General features: G+C 38.5%; 1 protein-coding gene across 8 annotated transcripts; it reads left to right on the forward strand.

The window, feature by feature from the left end:
- Window positions 1-100: 100 nt before the first annotated feature.
- On the forward strand, window positions 101-13,190 carry LOC124201727 (troponin I-like). Of its 8 annotated transcripts, XM_046597914.1 has the most exons (15): window positions 101-139; window positions 243-341; window positions 559-745; window positions 1,375-1,425; window positions 2,006-2,078; window positions 2,248-2,265; window positions 2,363-2,491; window positions 2,565-2,688; window positions 5,418-5,518; window positions 9,058-9,101; window positions 9,220-9,361; window positions 9,438-9,482; window positions 11,377-11,824; window positions 12,042-12,155; window positions 12,705-13,190. In XM_046597914.1, exons 4-15 carry the CDS (start codon window positions 1,403-1,405, stop codon window positions 12,767-12,769), a joined length of 1,326 nt encoding a protein of 441 aa, XP_046453870.1. In that variant the 5' UTR covers window positions 101-139; window positions 243-341; window positions 559-745; window positions 1,375-1,402; the 3' UTR covers window positions 12,770-13,190. The 8 variants fall into 8 exon arrangements, with proteins under 8 accessions (XP_046453870.1, XP_046453875.1, XP_046453874.1 ...); XM_046597918.1 differs by lacking the exons at window positions 101-139; window positions 243-341; window positions 2,006-2,078; window positions 5,418-5,518 and adding exons at window positions 1,602-1,617; window positions 3,124-3,224 and having other exon boundaries at window positions 592-745; XM_046597917.1 differs by lacking the exons at window positions 101-139; window positions 243-341; window positions 2,006-2,078 and adding an exon at window positions 1,602-1,617 and having other exon boundaries at window positions 592-745.
- The last annotated feature ends 808 nt before the right edge of the window (window positions 13,191-13,998 follow it).

Consider the following 13,998-nt stretch of genomic DNA (forward strand, 5'->3'; position numbering starts at 1 on the left):
AGAGCACACCCTCAGCGCACTGCATGTTCTATTTTTAGGTTATGTAAGCGGGCAGAATAGGAGAGGAACGCGACTCTATTCATAGTAATTAGGTTGGTTCCTGTTCGACCGACATCCGCGTTCAGCTTTACTAATATAGGTAAGGAAATAAGCAACTCTTTTCTTATTTTCTTCACCATTTCCTGTTCCCAAATAAGTTTTCATCGTTTAAAAAAACTACTTTTTGTTTTGTTTTTTCCTAGTGAACACCGAGGGTAACGTTACAAATGAAACTTCGTATTTACTTTCCGTCTGAGCTTCGATTTGATCCCATTTCGACGACTCCTTCGTTCGACTGTTTCGTAAGTCTATTTTGCAAATTTCCAGCCAATTGTTATTCAAAATTTTAAAGTGATGCATTTGAGAGTCGGAAATTCGTTTCCCAGACTGAGGCATTCTGCAAGAATGCAGTAATTTGATTTCATACGAACGTTAGGAAGTCCGGCTAAATGTGGTTCCTTTGGATGTGTGACCCAACAAGAGTCAGCTCTGTTATTGAAAATCTTCCCTCCGTCATAGGTTGCTATTTTGGACTTCACCCGAGCATTTAGGGATCTTTTCTTAGCTGGAGTTTTCTGTACCCCTGGTACTGGGCCGAATCCGAGCCTAGTTCTCGGGCTGCAGCGCCAGATCCGGACGCAGTGCTCGCGTATCCGTCACTCGAGCTCAGTGTGTGTGTGCCAGCACTCGCTTCTTTGACCACCCGGTAGGCCCAAACAATTCAACATTAAGTTTTTTTTAATTCACTATAGTTTGAATAGACTCTCGGTGGTTGTACAAAATAGTCTGATCGATTCGCCTACCAGGATTTTATTTTTTCTCGTGAAATCGAAATTGTATTTTACACCCTCCACCAAGAAATTCACGCCAATTACCGTTTCCATTCAGTTGTGCTACCAGTTACAAAGAATCATTTTTTCTTTTTGAGAAATTACTTAATTGAGGTCCAGTCAAGTCTCTTCCAGCAGTTTTATCAGTATAACTTTAGGATAGGGTTTTTTCGTGTTGCTTGGTTACATTTGTGCCTATATTTGGTTCTGTACGGTAGAACGCCGAGCATTCTCCTCCCGATCTATTTTTGAATCTGGCGCAAGGATTGAGCATCGGTTATCCTGTGCGCTTTTTTTTTAACATTTGTCCAATATATAAGTTAAAGGGGAAAAAACTGCTTGAAATAGCTGATGACGCGCATCTCAACTCCGTTAAATCTTATGTTTCGTTTGACCCTAATTCCGTATTCGAGTTAAAAATCCAGTCACCGCCAATTTCGCAATTTTCAACAACCAAAAGTTGTCCAGCAGCAAAGTTTAATTAATCGATTTTACTAAATTGCAGGTTCACTCAAATCTGATAACCTCCAATCATGTCGGACAGTGAAGAATACAGGTAAATTCCATCTCGCTCTATATCTATTACTTCATATCAAGTGCTTAGAAATGCGATTAAATTACGTTTATTGAATTTTTCTCACGCAGTGAGTTTGTTCATTTTTTTTAATGCGACTAGTTCTTGAGGCGTTACGATCTATAGTTGATCTTGTCTTTTCTTATTATCAATTACAGCTTGCAGGCTGCTCAGGTAGGCATTTCTGCACATGAGATTGACTGATAGTTATGTCAGTCAACAACGAAAATCGAATGCTTATCTCCTATACCTTATTTTGTTGATTCCGTTAAGTTAATTTTTTTTTAAAATAACACGCGTTCATTCAACGAATGAAATTCTCCAAGGATTGTACATATTATCCGAATTTTTGCTAGATTTTATTTTATTTTTTACTTTCATATATTTTATTTGGTTACCTTTCAGTTATTATTTGACTACTTAAAATAATCATTTAAACTTTAAACGAACGATCTAATCAATTATGTTGAGCGACTAATAGAAGGGCTCATGAAAGTCTTATTCATTTTACCCCTATTTTATTTTCATGATTTTTTCGTTCCCTGCTAATTTGCACGTCCAGCTCTTCCGAAGAAGAGGAGGAGGAGCCTCCCAAGCCAGTCGCCAAAGCCGCTGAGGTTAAAAAGGATGATGGTGTAAGAAGGCTAATCATTTAAAACACTCATTAACTTACCAACTTTTACGTTCATTCCTAAAACTAAAACCTTTTGTTTTATTACGTTATAAAAAAAATTACCTTAACAGAATAATTATTCACGACATTTTTCACTGTGTTTCCTTTTGTATGTTTTTTTTTAATTGCAGAAAAAATCAGCCGCCGATGTAAGTATGCGTTGGTGCGACGTCCACATCAGCGTTATATTCAATAGAAACTAAGATTTCATTATATAAGTTGAAATTCTATAACAAATTAAAATAGGCTGCTAAGGTCAAGCAACAAGAGCAAGACCGTAAAAAGGCTGAGGTGCGCAAGCGTCTCGAAGAGGCTGCGGCCGCCAAGAAAGCCAAGAAAGGTTTCATGACCCCCGAGAGAAAGAAGAAACTTCGAGTGAGTTACAAAACAAAAGCCAATTCAATTGCAGGAAATGAAATTAATTGATAATTTTTCTGCGAAACTATAGCTTTTGCTGCGTAAGAAAGCCGCTGAGGAATTGAAGAAAGAACAAGAGCGTAAAGCTGCCGAACGACGACGCATCATTGAAGAGCGCTGCGGCCAGCCCAAAAATCTTGACGACGCCAATGAGGGTAAGCCATCAACATCCACTTCGCTCAATTATTAGTTTTTTTTCATTTTCATTTGATTTTAATCAGAAGCTTTATTTAAAAATTAAGATGAAACTAGTCGCCATTGACAACCCCAAACACTTAAAACAGTTTGGGGTTTCCAATGATGTCACGGTTAAATACTCTGTGTGTCTCACGAAAAACAAACGAATATCATTTTTGCGCGCTTCCGTCATGGGTTATAAAACATGTGTTAGAAATTAAGACTTAGGAGACCATGACGACTATAACAAAGTGTCAGTGAATTTGCCGATGATGTGGCGAAAAAAAAAACACCTATATAATTTGGTTGCGCTCACAATGATGGAATTTTTATTTTTTTAAATAACGAAATCTAAATGTGTGGCGGTTGCGGGGTTTTCTCTCTTGTATATTGGCTCTTATTTCCGCGAGTAGCCCAATTGATAACACTGCTCAACGAGTTCCACGCGCGTATCTGTCGCCTCGAATTCGCCAAGTACGATATGGAGTTCGAAGTCAAAAAGAAAGATTTCGAGGTACACGGTCCATCATCGTCCGTCTCTCTCTCTCTCTCTCACTCTCACTCTCTCTCACTCTGATCCTCTTATTCCGCTCTCTCGGCACTCTCTTCCTCACTCCTGACCTTCCTCCTCCTCCTCCACTCTCTTTGCAATTTTCCAGTGGATCTTGAACTACATTCTTTTGCCACTCATTTCGATTGAATTAATTCACACACAAAGCTCGAAAGCCGTTTTTTTTTTTTACAATGTAAATTTTCTTTTCTTCAATTAATTTTTGTTCGAATGGCGCACCGATTGACTGACATTCACAATCTCACGACTCTGCTCTGGCGATCTATTTTCAGCTGTTCGCTTTGAGCCTTTGACTCACGCCAGTAGCTTAACAAAAGCGTTCGTATATAAAATCACAAATAAGGCTTCGCCAAAAACAGCTGGAATTAGACGTCACGGTAGAGATCTGTTTTTATTTTCACACATCAAGAGATTTTACCACCACGTTCATAGCCGTAACTCTACTGATGAAAACCATCAGCTTTATTTTTGTTGTTTAAATTTTTTGACAAAACAGAAAACACCAGCACATATTATAGATGTACGTTAACGAAAGCCTTAAAAAGTGCGCCCGCCCCTACAATCACACACAAAGCTGTTCATAGCCTTAGCCTTAAAATTGATACTACACAAATGTAATGCTAAATATATTACCTTCTGCGTGCCTTTTCTCAATCGCCAAAAAAAAAAAAAGCTAACGACGACTGCACTCGCTAAAAAAAATTTCACTCTGAGTAAATTTACGTCTCAAAACGAACTTCTTCTCTTAACTGTCGGACAGCTGACCGGGACCCTCTTTTTGATTCCATCGTCGACGATCTTTTCATTCCCTCAACTCCTTTGCAACAACCCCGTGCGTTTTTTTTTAAATATTTTCCACAGTTCAGCAGTAGAACGATGGTGAGACGGAGGTGGCAGATTTCATTCACATACAAGTGATTCCTTCCCTTATAGTAGAACAAATGCGAATTCTGTAACCTATAACGGAAACAATTGAACGCTCCTTTATTTTTTATTTTTGTGGAATGTCAAATGGACGATGAATTTTGTTCGCTTCAATCCACACACTTTTTCATCAACGGAATGCCCGTCTTGGTGATTCCCACCCCAATTTTTAATCTCTTCCATCAGTCGTTTGTCTTGGTCGATGGTTTTGAAAAGATGCTTTCGATATATAGGCGGTTAAAAAAAAAGACGAGCAAGCGCAAACGGCCGATGGTGAAAGATTTTTTGTTCCAATCTAATCACGAAATTAGCTTGATAACAAAAAAGTACAAACTCCGAATGACCTTTTCTTGTGTGTGTCTCTCTCTGTCTCTGTCTGTCTCTCTTCCAGCCGAACTGCAGACGGTCTGCAAGATATTTCACAAGAGAATATCGGGACTCGAAGCCGATAAATACGATTTAGAATGGAAAAATAAGATGAAATATTTGGAGGTAAACACCGCCCGATTACGAATAGAAATTCTATTTTTTTTTTACTCCCGTCTCACGCACACGCCTTCCGCCACATCTACGATCCTAATTTATCCTTTTCTTCCCTCCCATTTACCACGTTATAACTTGCAGACTAGCGACTGTATATACTTCAACTGTCTCTCTCTCTCTCTTTGTTTCTTCTCTCTTTCTTTCTTCGATTGATTTTAATAACTGAGAAAGTTTCTATTATTATTTTTTTTTTGCTAGTAGGAACGACTTTGTGACCTTGTTACTATTTTCCCATGACTTTTTCACCTTCCTTTCCTTACTTTCATTTCGACCTTAAACCAACGGTGTACTTGTGCCATTGATTACAGCAGGCCAAAACTGACTTGGATACAAAACAAACCCAAAAATAAAAAATCCGTCCTTTCCGAGCTTTATCGGTGAAATTAACGAAGGAAATGACGGATTTCAACAGATTTTTTTTAGTATGCCAATAAGAACGGAGGGGGAAACTGATTCAGCGATGTGTCATTAAAAAAAAAGCGCAAAACTGACGAGACGGTCGGGTCCGTTGCGATGATGGTTCTGGGTGGTGATGTGATGGGCCTGTGATCCCATTATCAATGTGGTTCTTCTATTACCTTAATTCTATCTAGACAAAAAGTGATATAATCGGAAAAGTGTGTTGTTTTCTAATTGTTGCTAAAGTGCACTGTTGCCATGTTTAATCAGCCGCCCTGAAGCAGATCTGTGTCGACTACAATGATCGCGTTATCATATGCGAGTCGCAGAAATGGGACTTGGACTTTGAAGTCAGAAAAAAAGATTACGAGGTTAGCCCCACCAAAACGTGATGCAAACGCATTTTTTTTTCTATATTGACAGTATGCAGCCCATAGACTCGCCACAATCCAGTTGTTTTCACACCTTTGCTCAATTTTTTTTTTATTGGCTTTCAACAGTTGACTGGTTGTTGCGAGGCGCCATTTTTTCATGTGGCTATTATTACCTTTATCATCCCTCTCTCTCTGAGCTGATCAATCACGCATATCCCGAGTGGTAGAGAATGGCATCTTGAGTTCGATTTAAAGCGCTCTTTATACTTTCACGCTTTCGACATCATCCTTGTAAAACGGAATGATCATCCACACATCGCATATAAGTATGCTATACAGCAGTTGAATTGATTGGATGGATGTCAAGGGCCGGAGTAAAAGAACGCAGCTTTTCGAAACCGAAACTACATACTGTACTTATTGTAGTACACCTGAAATTGTGCCAAAGACACCGTATTTCTCTTGTTCACCTCTGCTGCCGAGCAACAACAACAACAAAACAAACAAAATTAAGGACGAAGAATAATTTCTTAGCAATATAATAATTTATAGAACTGTACAATATTATCAACATCTTTTGAAACGATGTGCCCACTGTCGGCCGGCCCTAGTCACGCGCGATTTTTAAATATCTCTACTTTTATTCTATGATTACGTGAGGTTATATTGTTGACGTTCAAATTTTTATTACTTGAGGGATTGCTGCGATTCTTTTAAATACTTTTACCTCCAAGTTTCTTAGCGAAAAAAAATGATATAATCACAAAGGGTTGACCTTCGTGTATGGCTTTTTTCTTTCCACTAACCATCTTTTTGTTCTTACTTTTCATTAAATATTTTCTAATTCTATCTTTTCATAACTAAAAACAAATCCTATCTATTTTTTTGTTGTTGGCCCGTCTCAATCTAGACAGGGCGTAAATTTCTTACTTCCTCTTCAATTCACCCATAAGGACCGGATTGCATTCACGTAGATAATTTCCCATGACTTCCATAGTTTTATTATCTATTTTCACCTTTTTTCCGTTTGTTTATTGCTTGACAAATTACCATGAGAAAAATCCATTGTTTGCTACACACAAAAGCCCTGCTCTTGATCGCATTCAGAGTTTATTCAGGCATCGTTATATTCATAAATTACCCATCGCCAATTCCGAGTCTAGATAATATTGCGTCATTTTCATTTCGTGTTCGGCATATCAAACGTAAAATAATAATAAAAAAATACGTCGTAATATCGGAATCCTCAAACATCGAATATTGTGATTTAAATTTTAACAAATCAAAAAAATATATATGGGAATACTAGGGCTGGCCCGCAGCAGCACAGAGCCTCAAATACGGGGGAAGATGAAATTGTTTCAAATGATACGTAGCATCTATTAACAAATAATTTAAAGAAAAATTGCCGAGTTAAAAAAAAGCGTCCTGATTTTGTTTAGTTTTGATTGAAATTTGAAGCTTGAATCATCCCTGTAGAAAATGCTAGTTTCCTATTAGCATCTCGTTTTTTTTTTAGTCTATTGCTTCAGAGTGTCCCGTACTGGATTGGCGCTTTCGTAGTCACTTCTTCCCAGTTGTTTCGGCATCTTTATAGTTGTTTGAGCTATTCCGATATCAAACTATCTACAGCATGCAATTATCCAATCCAATCCAGTTTCTTAATTTTTTTTTTATTCGTTTCTGAACTCATCGTTCGCTTTCCCTCGATTACTATATACTTCACGATTTGCCGTACTCGGAGGATAACGCGAAATTTTCCAAAAAAAATTTCCCATTTTCCACTTCAATTCCCCCTTTTTTATCTGAATATCGTCTACACATATTTTTCATTTTATTGCCAACAGAAACGTCAAACTTTTTTTTACGATTTTACATGCTTCTTCCTTTTCTTAATCACTACACTTCGTTACGTTACAACACATTGCAATTCATCGTTTGCTTGGCAGTGTGTCATTATACTCTTTTTCTTTACCGACTGTGCTTTTCACTCCTATACTTTTTTAACGATTTTTCTTCACTTCTTTCATTTCTTTCACCCACCAAGCATTCTGTTTATACCTTCCTATTTTTCTTTGTTTTCTTTTGTACACGAAATTCTGTTTTGGTTCCGTTTATGGGTGAATCGGTCGCCTGATTTTGTCGCCAGAACGAAACCAAACAAATCTTTTCACCCATAATTCAAAAATAAATCATAAAATTCAATTAAAATTAAAAAAAAAGAACATTTATGTTCGCCACATACACACAAATTTATGTTTAATGCGCAGGCGGAGGTCAGCCCTTTCTGATAATTTCATTTGATCCAAAACTTTTGAACTTTGGACTTTTTGCACTTTGAAAAAAACTTTTTTAATATACTTTATAATTCCTTCCTCTATACTCTGTAAACATAAGATCAAAAAAATCTATGGCTTCAGTTGAAGAAATCTGAAGTTTTGGGTGGATTGCAAAAATGATGAAGTAATCGCAACGCCACTATTTAAAAAATGGCCAAGACTCTGTATGGACCAGATGTGGACCTACCTAGTCCATTTCGAAATTTTTATTATTTATTTTTTTTTCTTTCTAAAATACGGATAAGGGACCTTTGAACTCTTTGGCAAATCGAGCGGACCCGCCTAGATATAATCATTGACCACTATATTTATACCTTGAGGGGATTAATGAATCATGCCAAGCAATCTAAGATGAAAAAGTGGGCCATATTTCAACCAGCAATTTTTTTGTAATTCTCATTTTTGTTTTTTTAAGTGGGCCGTTTTTATCTTTTTCTCTTGTGATGAAATAAGTGCACTCGGTTCCGAGCTCAAAGAATTCAGTTTTCGAGTGTGTTTTTCTCATAGATGCAATCATGATATGGTCTGGTCTATACACTGTGTCTGTTCCCCAGAAGGGAAGAGCAGTCCCCCCTCTGTTTCTTCAGGAAGTGCTGGCCTCTGTATATCAGTGACATAGTGAAATCGAGATTTCCTCTTTCTATATCTTTTCTATTCTTTCGCTGTCTTATTACCTTTTGTCTTTTCTTTCATTTCTCTCTCTTCATTTGTTCACCACAGTTGTACATTCAATTTTTATTCGTTTCGCTGATTGACGGCAAACTGTCTTTTTTTAAAAAATCTTAACTCATCCTCCGCTATCCTCTCTGAGTGTTTCTTGTGCCACTGTGTCTGTGTGTGGAAAAACAAAATAGTCAACTAATTTTGATACGAGGAGCGAGCCATGAAAACCTGCTGCCGGTTGTGATTGGTTCACTCACGACGCTCGTTTTACCCGACACGCGAGAGAAAAGAAACAAACTTGCGGCATGTTGTCTGCACGGCATGTTTTTTTTTTCCTACCAAATCTGCAGCATATTTCGTTTATATCTTTGAAAAACACAAAAAACACACCCACACCTTTCCTTGTAATTTCATTTAGTAAAAAAATTCCCTCTTCAGACCCCCTTTTTCAACTTGCGCTTTTAATTATTTCTTTTTTTAAACCTCGGTGATTCAATATGTTTTTGTTCTTTGCCACTTGTTGCCCCGTGACAGATCAACGAGATCAACATCCTCGTTAATGACCTCCGAGGCAAATTGTAAGCGAATTTCTTTCAATTCAAACAAAATTGGGATTATTATTTGTGGTGATTTCTGACTGACTCAACTCTAACGGCTGTTTTTTTTTTGAATTTTTGTATTTTCCCGCGCATTCAGTATCAAACCATCTCTGCGCAAAGTCTCCAAATACGAGAACAAATTCGCCAAACTGCAAAAGAAGGCCGCCGAATTCAACTTCCGTAACCAGCTTAAGCAAGTGAAAAAGAAGGAATTCACAATGGAGGACGAAGATAAGGAGGTATAACATTCACGAAACAATTTTTTTTCTCTGATTATATTCATTATTTAATTTGTTTTTTGTTAATTTTCATCAGAAAAAACCGGATTGGTCAAAGAAAGGAGGAGAAGGCGAGAAGAAGGTAAAGGATGGTGATGAGGGAGATTCGGGGGCCGAGGACGTCAAAGCTTAGAGCAAACAGACGACCACTGAAACAAGATCCCCCACAACATCAGCTGTCCACCTTTACCTCTACTCTCACCCGCCAAAACAAAAAAATTCAAAAAAACAAAAAAATTCAAAAAAACAAAAAAAAAACATACACACACACACATAAGCACACACACACACTGATAAAAAAAAAAGAAAAAACCCTCGAGAGCGGTCGCATTTTGGGTCATCCATGAAAGCCATTTAAAAAGACACCAGAAGCATCCCTCTCTTTCTTTCTATCCCTTTTTTCCCCATTTTCGTTTGTCTAATATTTTTTGCCCAATTTTCAAATTTGGAAATTCTTTTTTTTTCCTCCGCCGTATTGTGTCACTTCTTTTTACCCTCACCCCTTTTTTTGTGATTGATTGACTATGGAGTGAATCCATCATCATGGAAACATGACTGTCTGTTGGTAGCTGGTAGATGACTTAGTGCGCGGTAATCCTTTTGCCACTTTCCAGCAATCTTCTTTTGTCTCGTCCGTTCTTCCGGTCTCGATCAGTTTTGTTTTTTTTCCTTCATGCGGATGTCAAGACTTTCCGCTTACCTTCCCCTTTCTTCACACCTTCTTACGAAATGATCTGTTCGATTGATTCCCACAATCCCAAACGTCTGATTTCATGTAGACCAACAACCCAATTTAGTGCTGGCAAACCAATTTGGATTTGGCATTTGACAATGGGGCGGGGGAGTATACGTAGTTCGTCTGCTGGAGACCTGATTGACGACTGAATGTCTTGATTGTGTACCGTCCGATTTTTACGACCTTCCCTGCTGTTTGTGAAGACACAACAAAGTCGACACCGACATATCTCCCCCACCCCCTGTCCTCTTGTTGCTTGGCGTCATCACCAGTCCAGTGCTGTTCCGTTCGAGTTTCTCTTGTCAAGTTGCTGCTCAGTCCTTGTGTTAATTTCCACCAACGACCTACCCAAACAAACAACAACCTTCCTTCAGTCGTTACTTAGTGCAGCGGAGTCTTTGTCTACATACATAGCCTGCTAGAAATTGAATGGAGAGGCACAGGTATGTATTTTCCGACTCATATACCTTCTTCTTTCCTAATGGCTTTCTCTGATATGCTCTGATCTGGCTGCGATCGAAGCACTTCCAAAGCAACTGCACACAACCCCCATTTAACTCATTCCTTTATACGCTACGTTTCGTATTGTATTTACTTTCAAATTTTTTTTCTTTTATTCCTCCTCTAAATTGCGCTTTAAAAAACAAGACGACGTAACGGCCGTTTCATATACTCCATCTCGACATCAAACACTTCAATTAACACGTCACTTTAATTTAGTTGATTCAGCATACCTCTTTTTTATCACGCCAAAGAAATCATTGCTCTATTTTTAGGTAGCAAAATGATTTGGCGTCTATCATCAAACTATCACACATAACACAAAAAAAAACAACATCATCTTCAGAATTTGCCGAATAACACGCTTACCCATCAACCTAACCTCACCGAAAAATAACCGCTATCTTTTTTTATTGGCTCTATGACGTCTGGAAATCAAAGCTCACCTTTGGCCCCCGAATTTTTGGACCGTTAAAACAAAACAAAAAAAAATGAAAACAAAACGCGTGATATTCCTAATTCATACTCTCTCTGTTCTAATATGCCAAAAGTTAAGTTTCGACTCTTTTTGATTGGTCAATCAATGGCAAGCTTTGCTGTTTTAAATTTCTTTTTTCCAAAATAATTTCAATCTTCTTGTTTTTGGCATTTCGGAGAGTTGGTGAATGACGACACGAACTGCAGATAGAACTTAGCCGAACGTGTTTCATTACTTTTGTGTTGTCCTTAATCGATGAAGGAAGGGGAAGAGGGAGAAGGCGAAGCTCCGGCCGAAGGAGAAGCTCCAGCCACTGCCGAAGGTGCCCCCGCTCCCACCGAAGGAGCTCCACCGGCTGAAGGCGCTCCCGCTGAAGGAGCCCCAGCCGACGCCGCCCCTGCTGAAGGTGCAACAGGCGAACCCGCTCCTCCCGCTGAAGGCGCACCACCTGCCGATGGGGCACCACCTGCTGACGGCGCTCCACCTGCCGAAGGCGCTCCTCCCGCCGAAGGCGCTCCTCCCGCTGAAGGCGCACCACCTGCTGAAGGCGCTCCTCCCGCTGACGGCGCTCCTCCTGCTGACGGCGCACCACCTGCCGAAGGCGCTCCTCCCGCTGAAGGTGCTCCTCCCGCTGAAGGCGCTCCTCCCGCCGAAGGTGCTCCTCCCGCTGAAGGTGCTCCACCAGCTGAAGGTGCTCCACCTGCCGATGGTACGTACAAGCCTCGAAGCTCTCACGTTGCCTCAACCTCTTACTGATAATAACGAAATTAATTAACCAAAATTAACCAAATAAAAATTAACAACCGAATTTTTCTTTTCCAATAACCTTTACACCTTTTTGTCTTCAAAATAACTGATCATGGATCACATTTTCGACTTATAACTCACAAAAAAAACCAACCAACCTATCTAAACCAAAAACAAAGCTCCCGCCCCGACCGAGGGAAGTCCAGCGGCCGCACCTGCTGACGGTTCTGCCGCTCCAGCAGAGGGTCAAGCCGCTCCGTCTACAGAAGGCGCACCGGCAGCTGCACCCGCAGGTAAAATTTCGTGATTCACGAACAACAACAAGGAAAGATAAAAAGCCGTAATCTTGTCCATCTCGCGCCCGAGTTCAGACCAACTGTCTGAAATCACACGGTCTAAATTTATAAAAAAGAAAAAAATAAATGAAATAACTTAACACAAATTATTTTGTGTGCTTTGCATGTTGTGGACATTTCAATTTTACCAGACTAAATTTGTTTTTCTTTTACTTGGCCTTTACCAACTTAACCGTTCAATCTTGACGCCAATTTCTTGGTTTTGTTAATATCTTGTAAATAACTGGTCATACTAAAAAAGATTACAGGCAAATGTAAATACAGCAGAACATTATTTTCATAAAGCTTGTACAAAATTATGAGAGAAAAAATCGAGTATCATATTCAGGATAATAATTTCTATAAATTTCATCAAAACGCCACTAAAATTGTATTTGGAGATCTACACTCGTAATTTTGATCATCTTACAAATGATCTCATCTCATTTCATTACTCATCAACTAAAAAACATTTCTAATTCATACGACTTTCTGTTTCTATTTTAGCCGAAGCCGCTCCCGCACCCGCTGAAGCTGCTGCGCCACCCGCAGAGGAAGCACCTGCTAGTTAAACAACTGCAAAAACATCAAAACCTTTTTTTTTTGTGTCCTCGATTTGGGGTCTTTCACTCCTTAATACCAACGAACTAGTCAGCTGAAAATATGTATTGGGAAAAAAAAAAAATAATTTTGGGGTGGCAGCGAGTGACTTGGAGGTCGACGATTGGGTAGGGTTTTTGTTTTTTTCCACCCTTTGTCAACATATTATTTTTAACACTGTTTGGTTACATAAGATACGGAAGGGATGAGGGAATTAATAAATTGGGATTTTCAATTGTTCAGACCTATCTTTTACGCGATATCTCTCTTCTGTGTAATCTTTTGGCTTCAATCTCTGGACTGAAGATTTGTTAAAAGAACTGATGAAACGTGCTTCTAAAAGACAACCAACAAAGCTTACCCGCTATCACAATACACACAGTTCATGAAGGATTTCGTTTGGTACTGCAACAAAAATTTTAATTTTACTTCTGGTAAGAAATTGTGCTATTTGAAGACTTGCAGGTGCTTAGACCATTTTGAAATCACATAAATTGTGAAAAAAACAGAACATTTTGGCCTATGGAGCAACAAGTTTTCACCACAACTAATTTTGTCATATGAAAAGTATAAAACAACTATTTCCTAATTACGTAAACCTTATTGGGAGAACTGTATCTAGAAAGCCTCCTCTGCATAAAGGAAATAAAATAAACATATACAAGGTATACTGGTTGCAGAACCCGTGGTGACTGAAGAAGAATAAATCCTGCGTACTAGCACAATCTTGAAAAGCGATCTAAAAATAATAATAACCAATATTTTTAAATCGGGGAACGGGGACCCATTCGGAATAGATCATATTACGTTGAATGAACGATTGATTTAGTAATATAATTGACAAAATTTAAGTGTGCCTATTTTGTCAGCTATGTAAAAGACGTTTGGCCTTTGGGACTCTCTCAAATCTCTGTCAACAACAACAAACAAAAAGATATAATGAGATGTATTTTAAAATGAGAATAATAGGATAACTTCTAATGAAATATTATTGAAAAAATAAAGAAGAAAAAGATATAAATCGAATTTAAAAAATGATTACATATGCTTAGGTAATGTGCAACGTGGAGTGGCGCGATTTAAAAATTTTTTCAGATTTGTTTTTCTTCAACGCCAATCCAGAATAAATCGTAATCTTGTACTATTATTGTATTCCAGATTATTCAAGCCGATTTTGATCTGTGTCACAGAGAAAAGGTCT

Source organism: Daphnia pulex, chromosome 9, assembly GCF_021134715.1.
Source record: "Daphnia pulex isolate KAP4 chromosome 9, ASM2113471v1".
NCBI classification, from domain to species: domain Eukaryota; kingdom Metazoa; phylum Arthropoda; class Branchiopoda; order Diplostraca; family Daphniidae; genus Daphnia; species Daphnia pulex.

What these genes read in the sequence shown, in the direction of transcription:
- LOC124201727 (XM_046597914.1), top strand. Translation starts at nt 1,403, where the DNA reads ATGTCGGACAGTGAAGAATACAG. An exon ending in AATGACCTCCGAGGCAAATT is followed by an intron (nt 9,102 to 9,219) that starts GTAAGCGAATTT and finishes CCGCGCATTCAG; the next exon opens with TATCAAACCATCTCTGCGCA. An exon ending in GAGGAGAAGGCGAGAAGAAG is followed by an intron (nt 9,483 to 11,376) that starts GTAAAGGATGGT and finishes TAATCGATGAAG; the next exon opens with GAAGGGGAAGAGGGAGAAGG.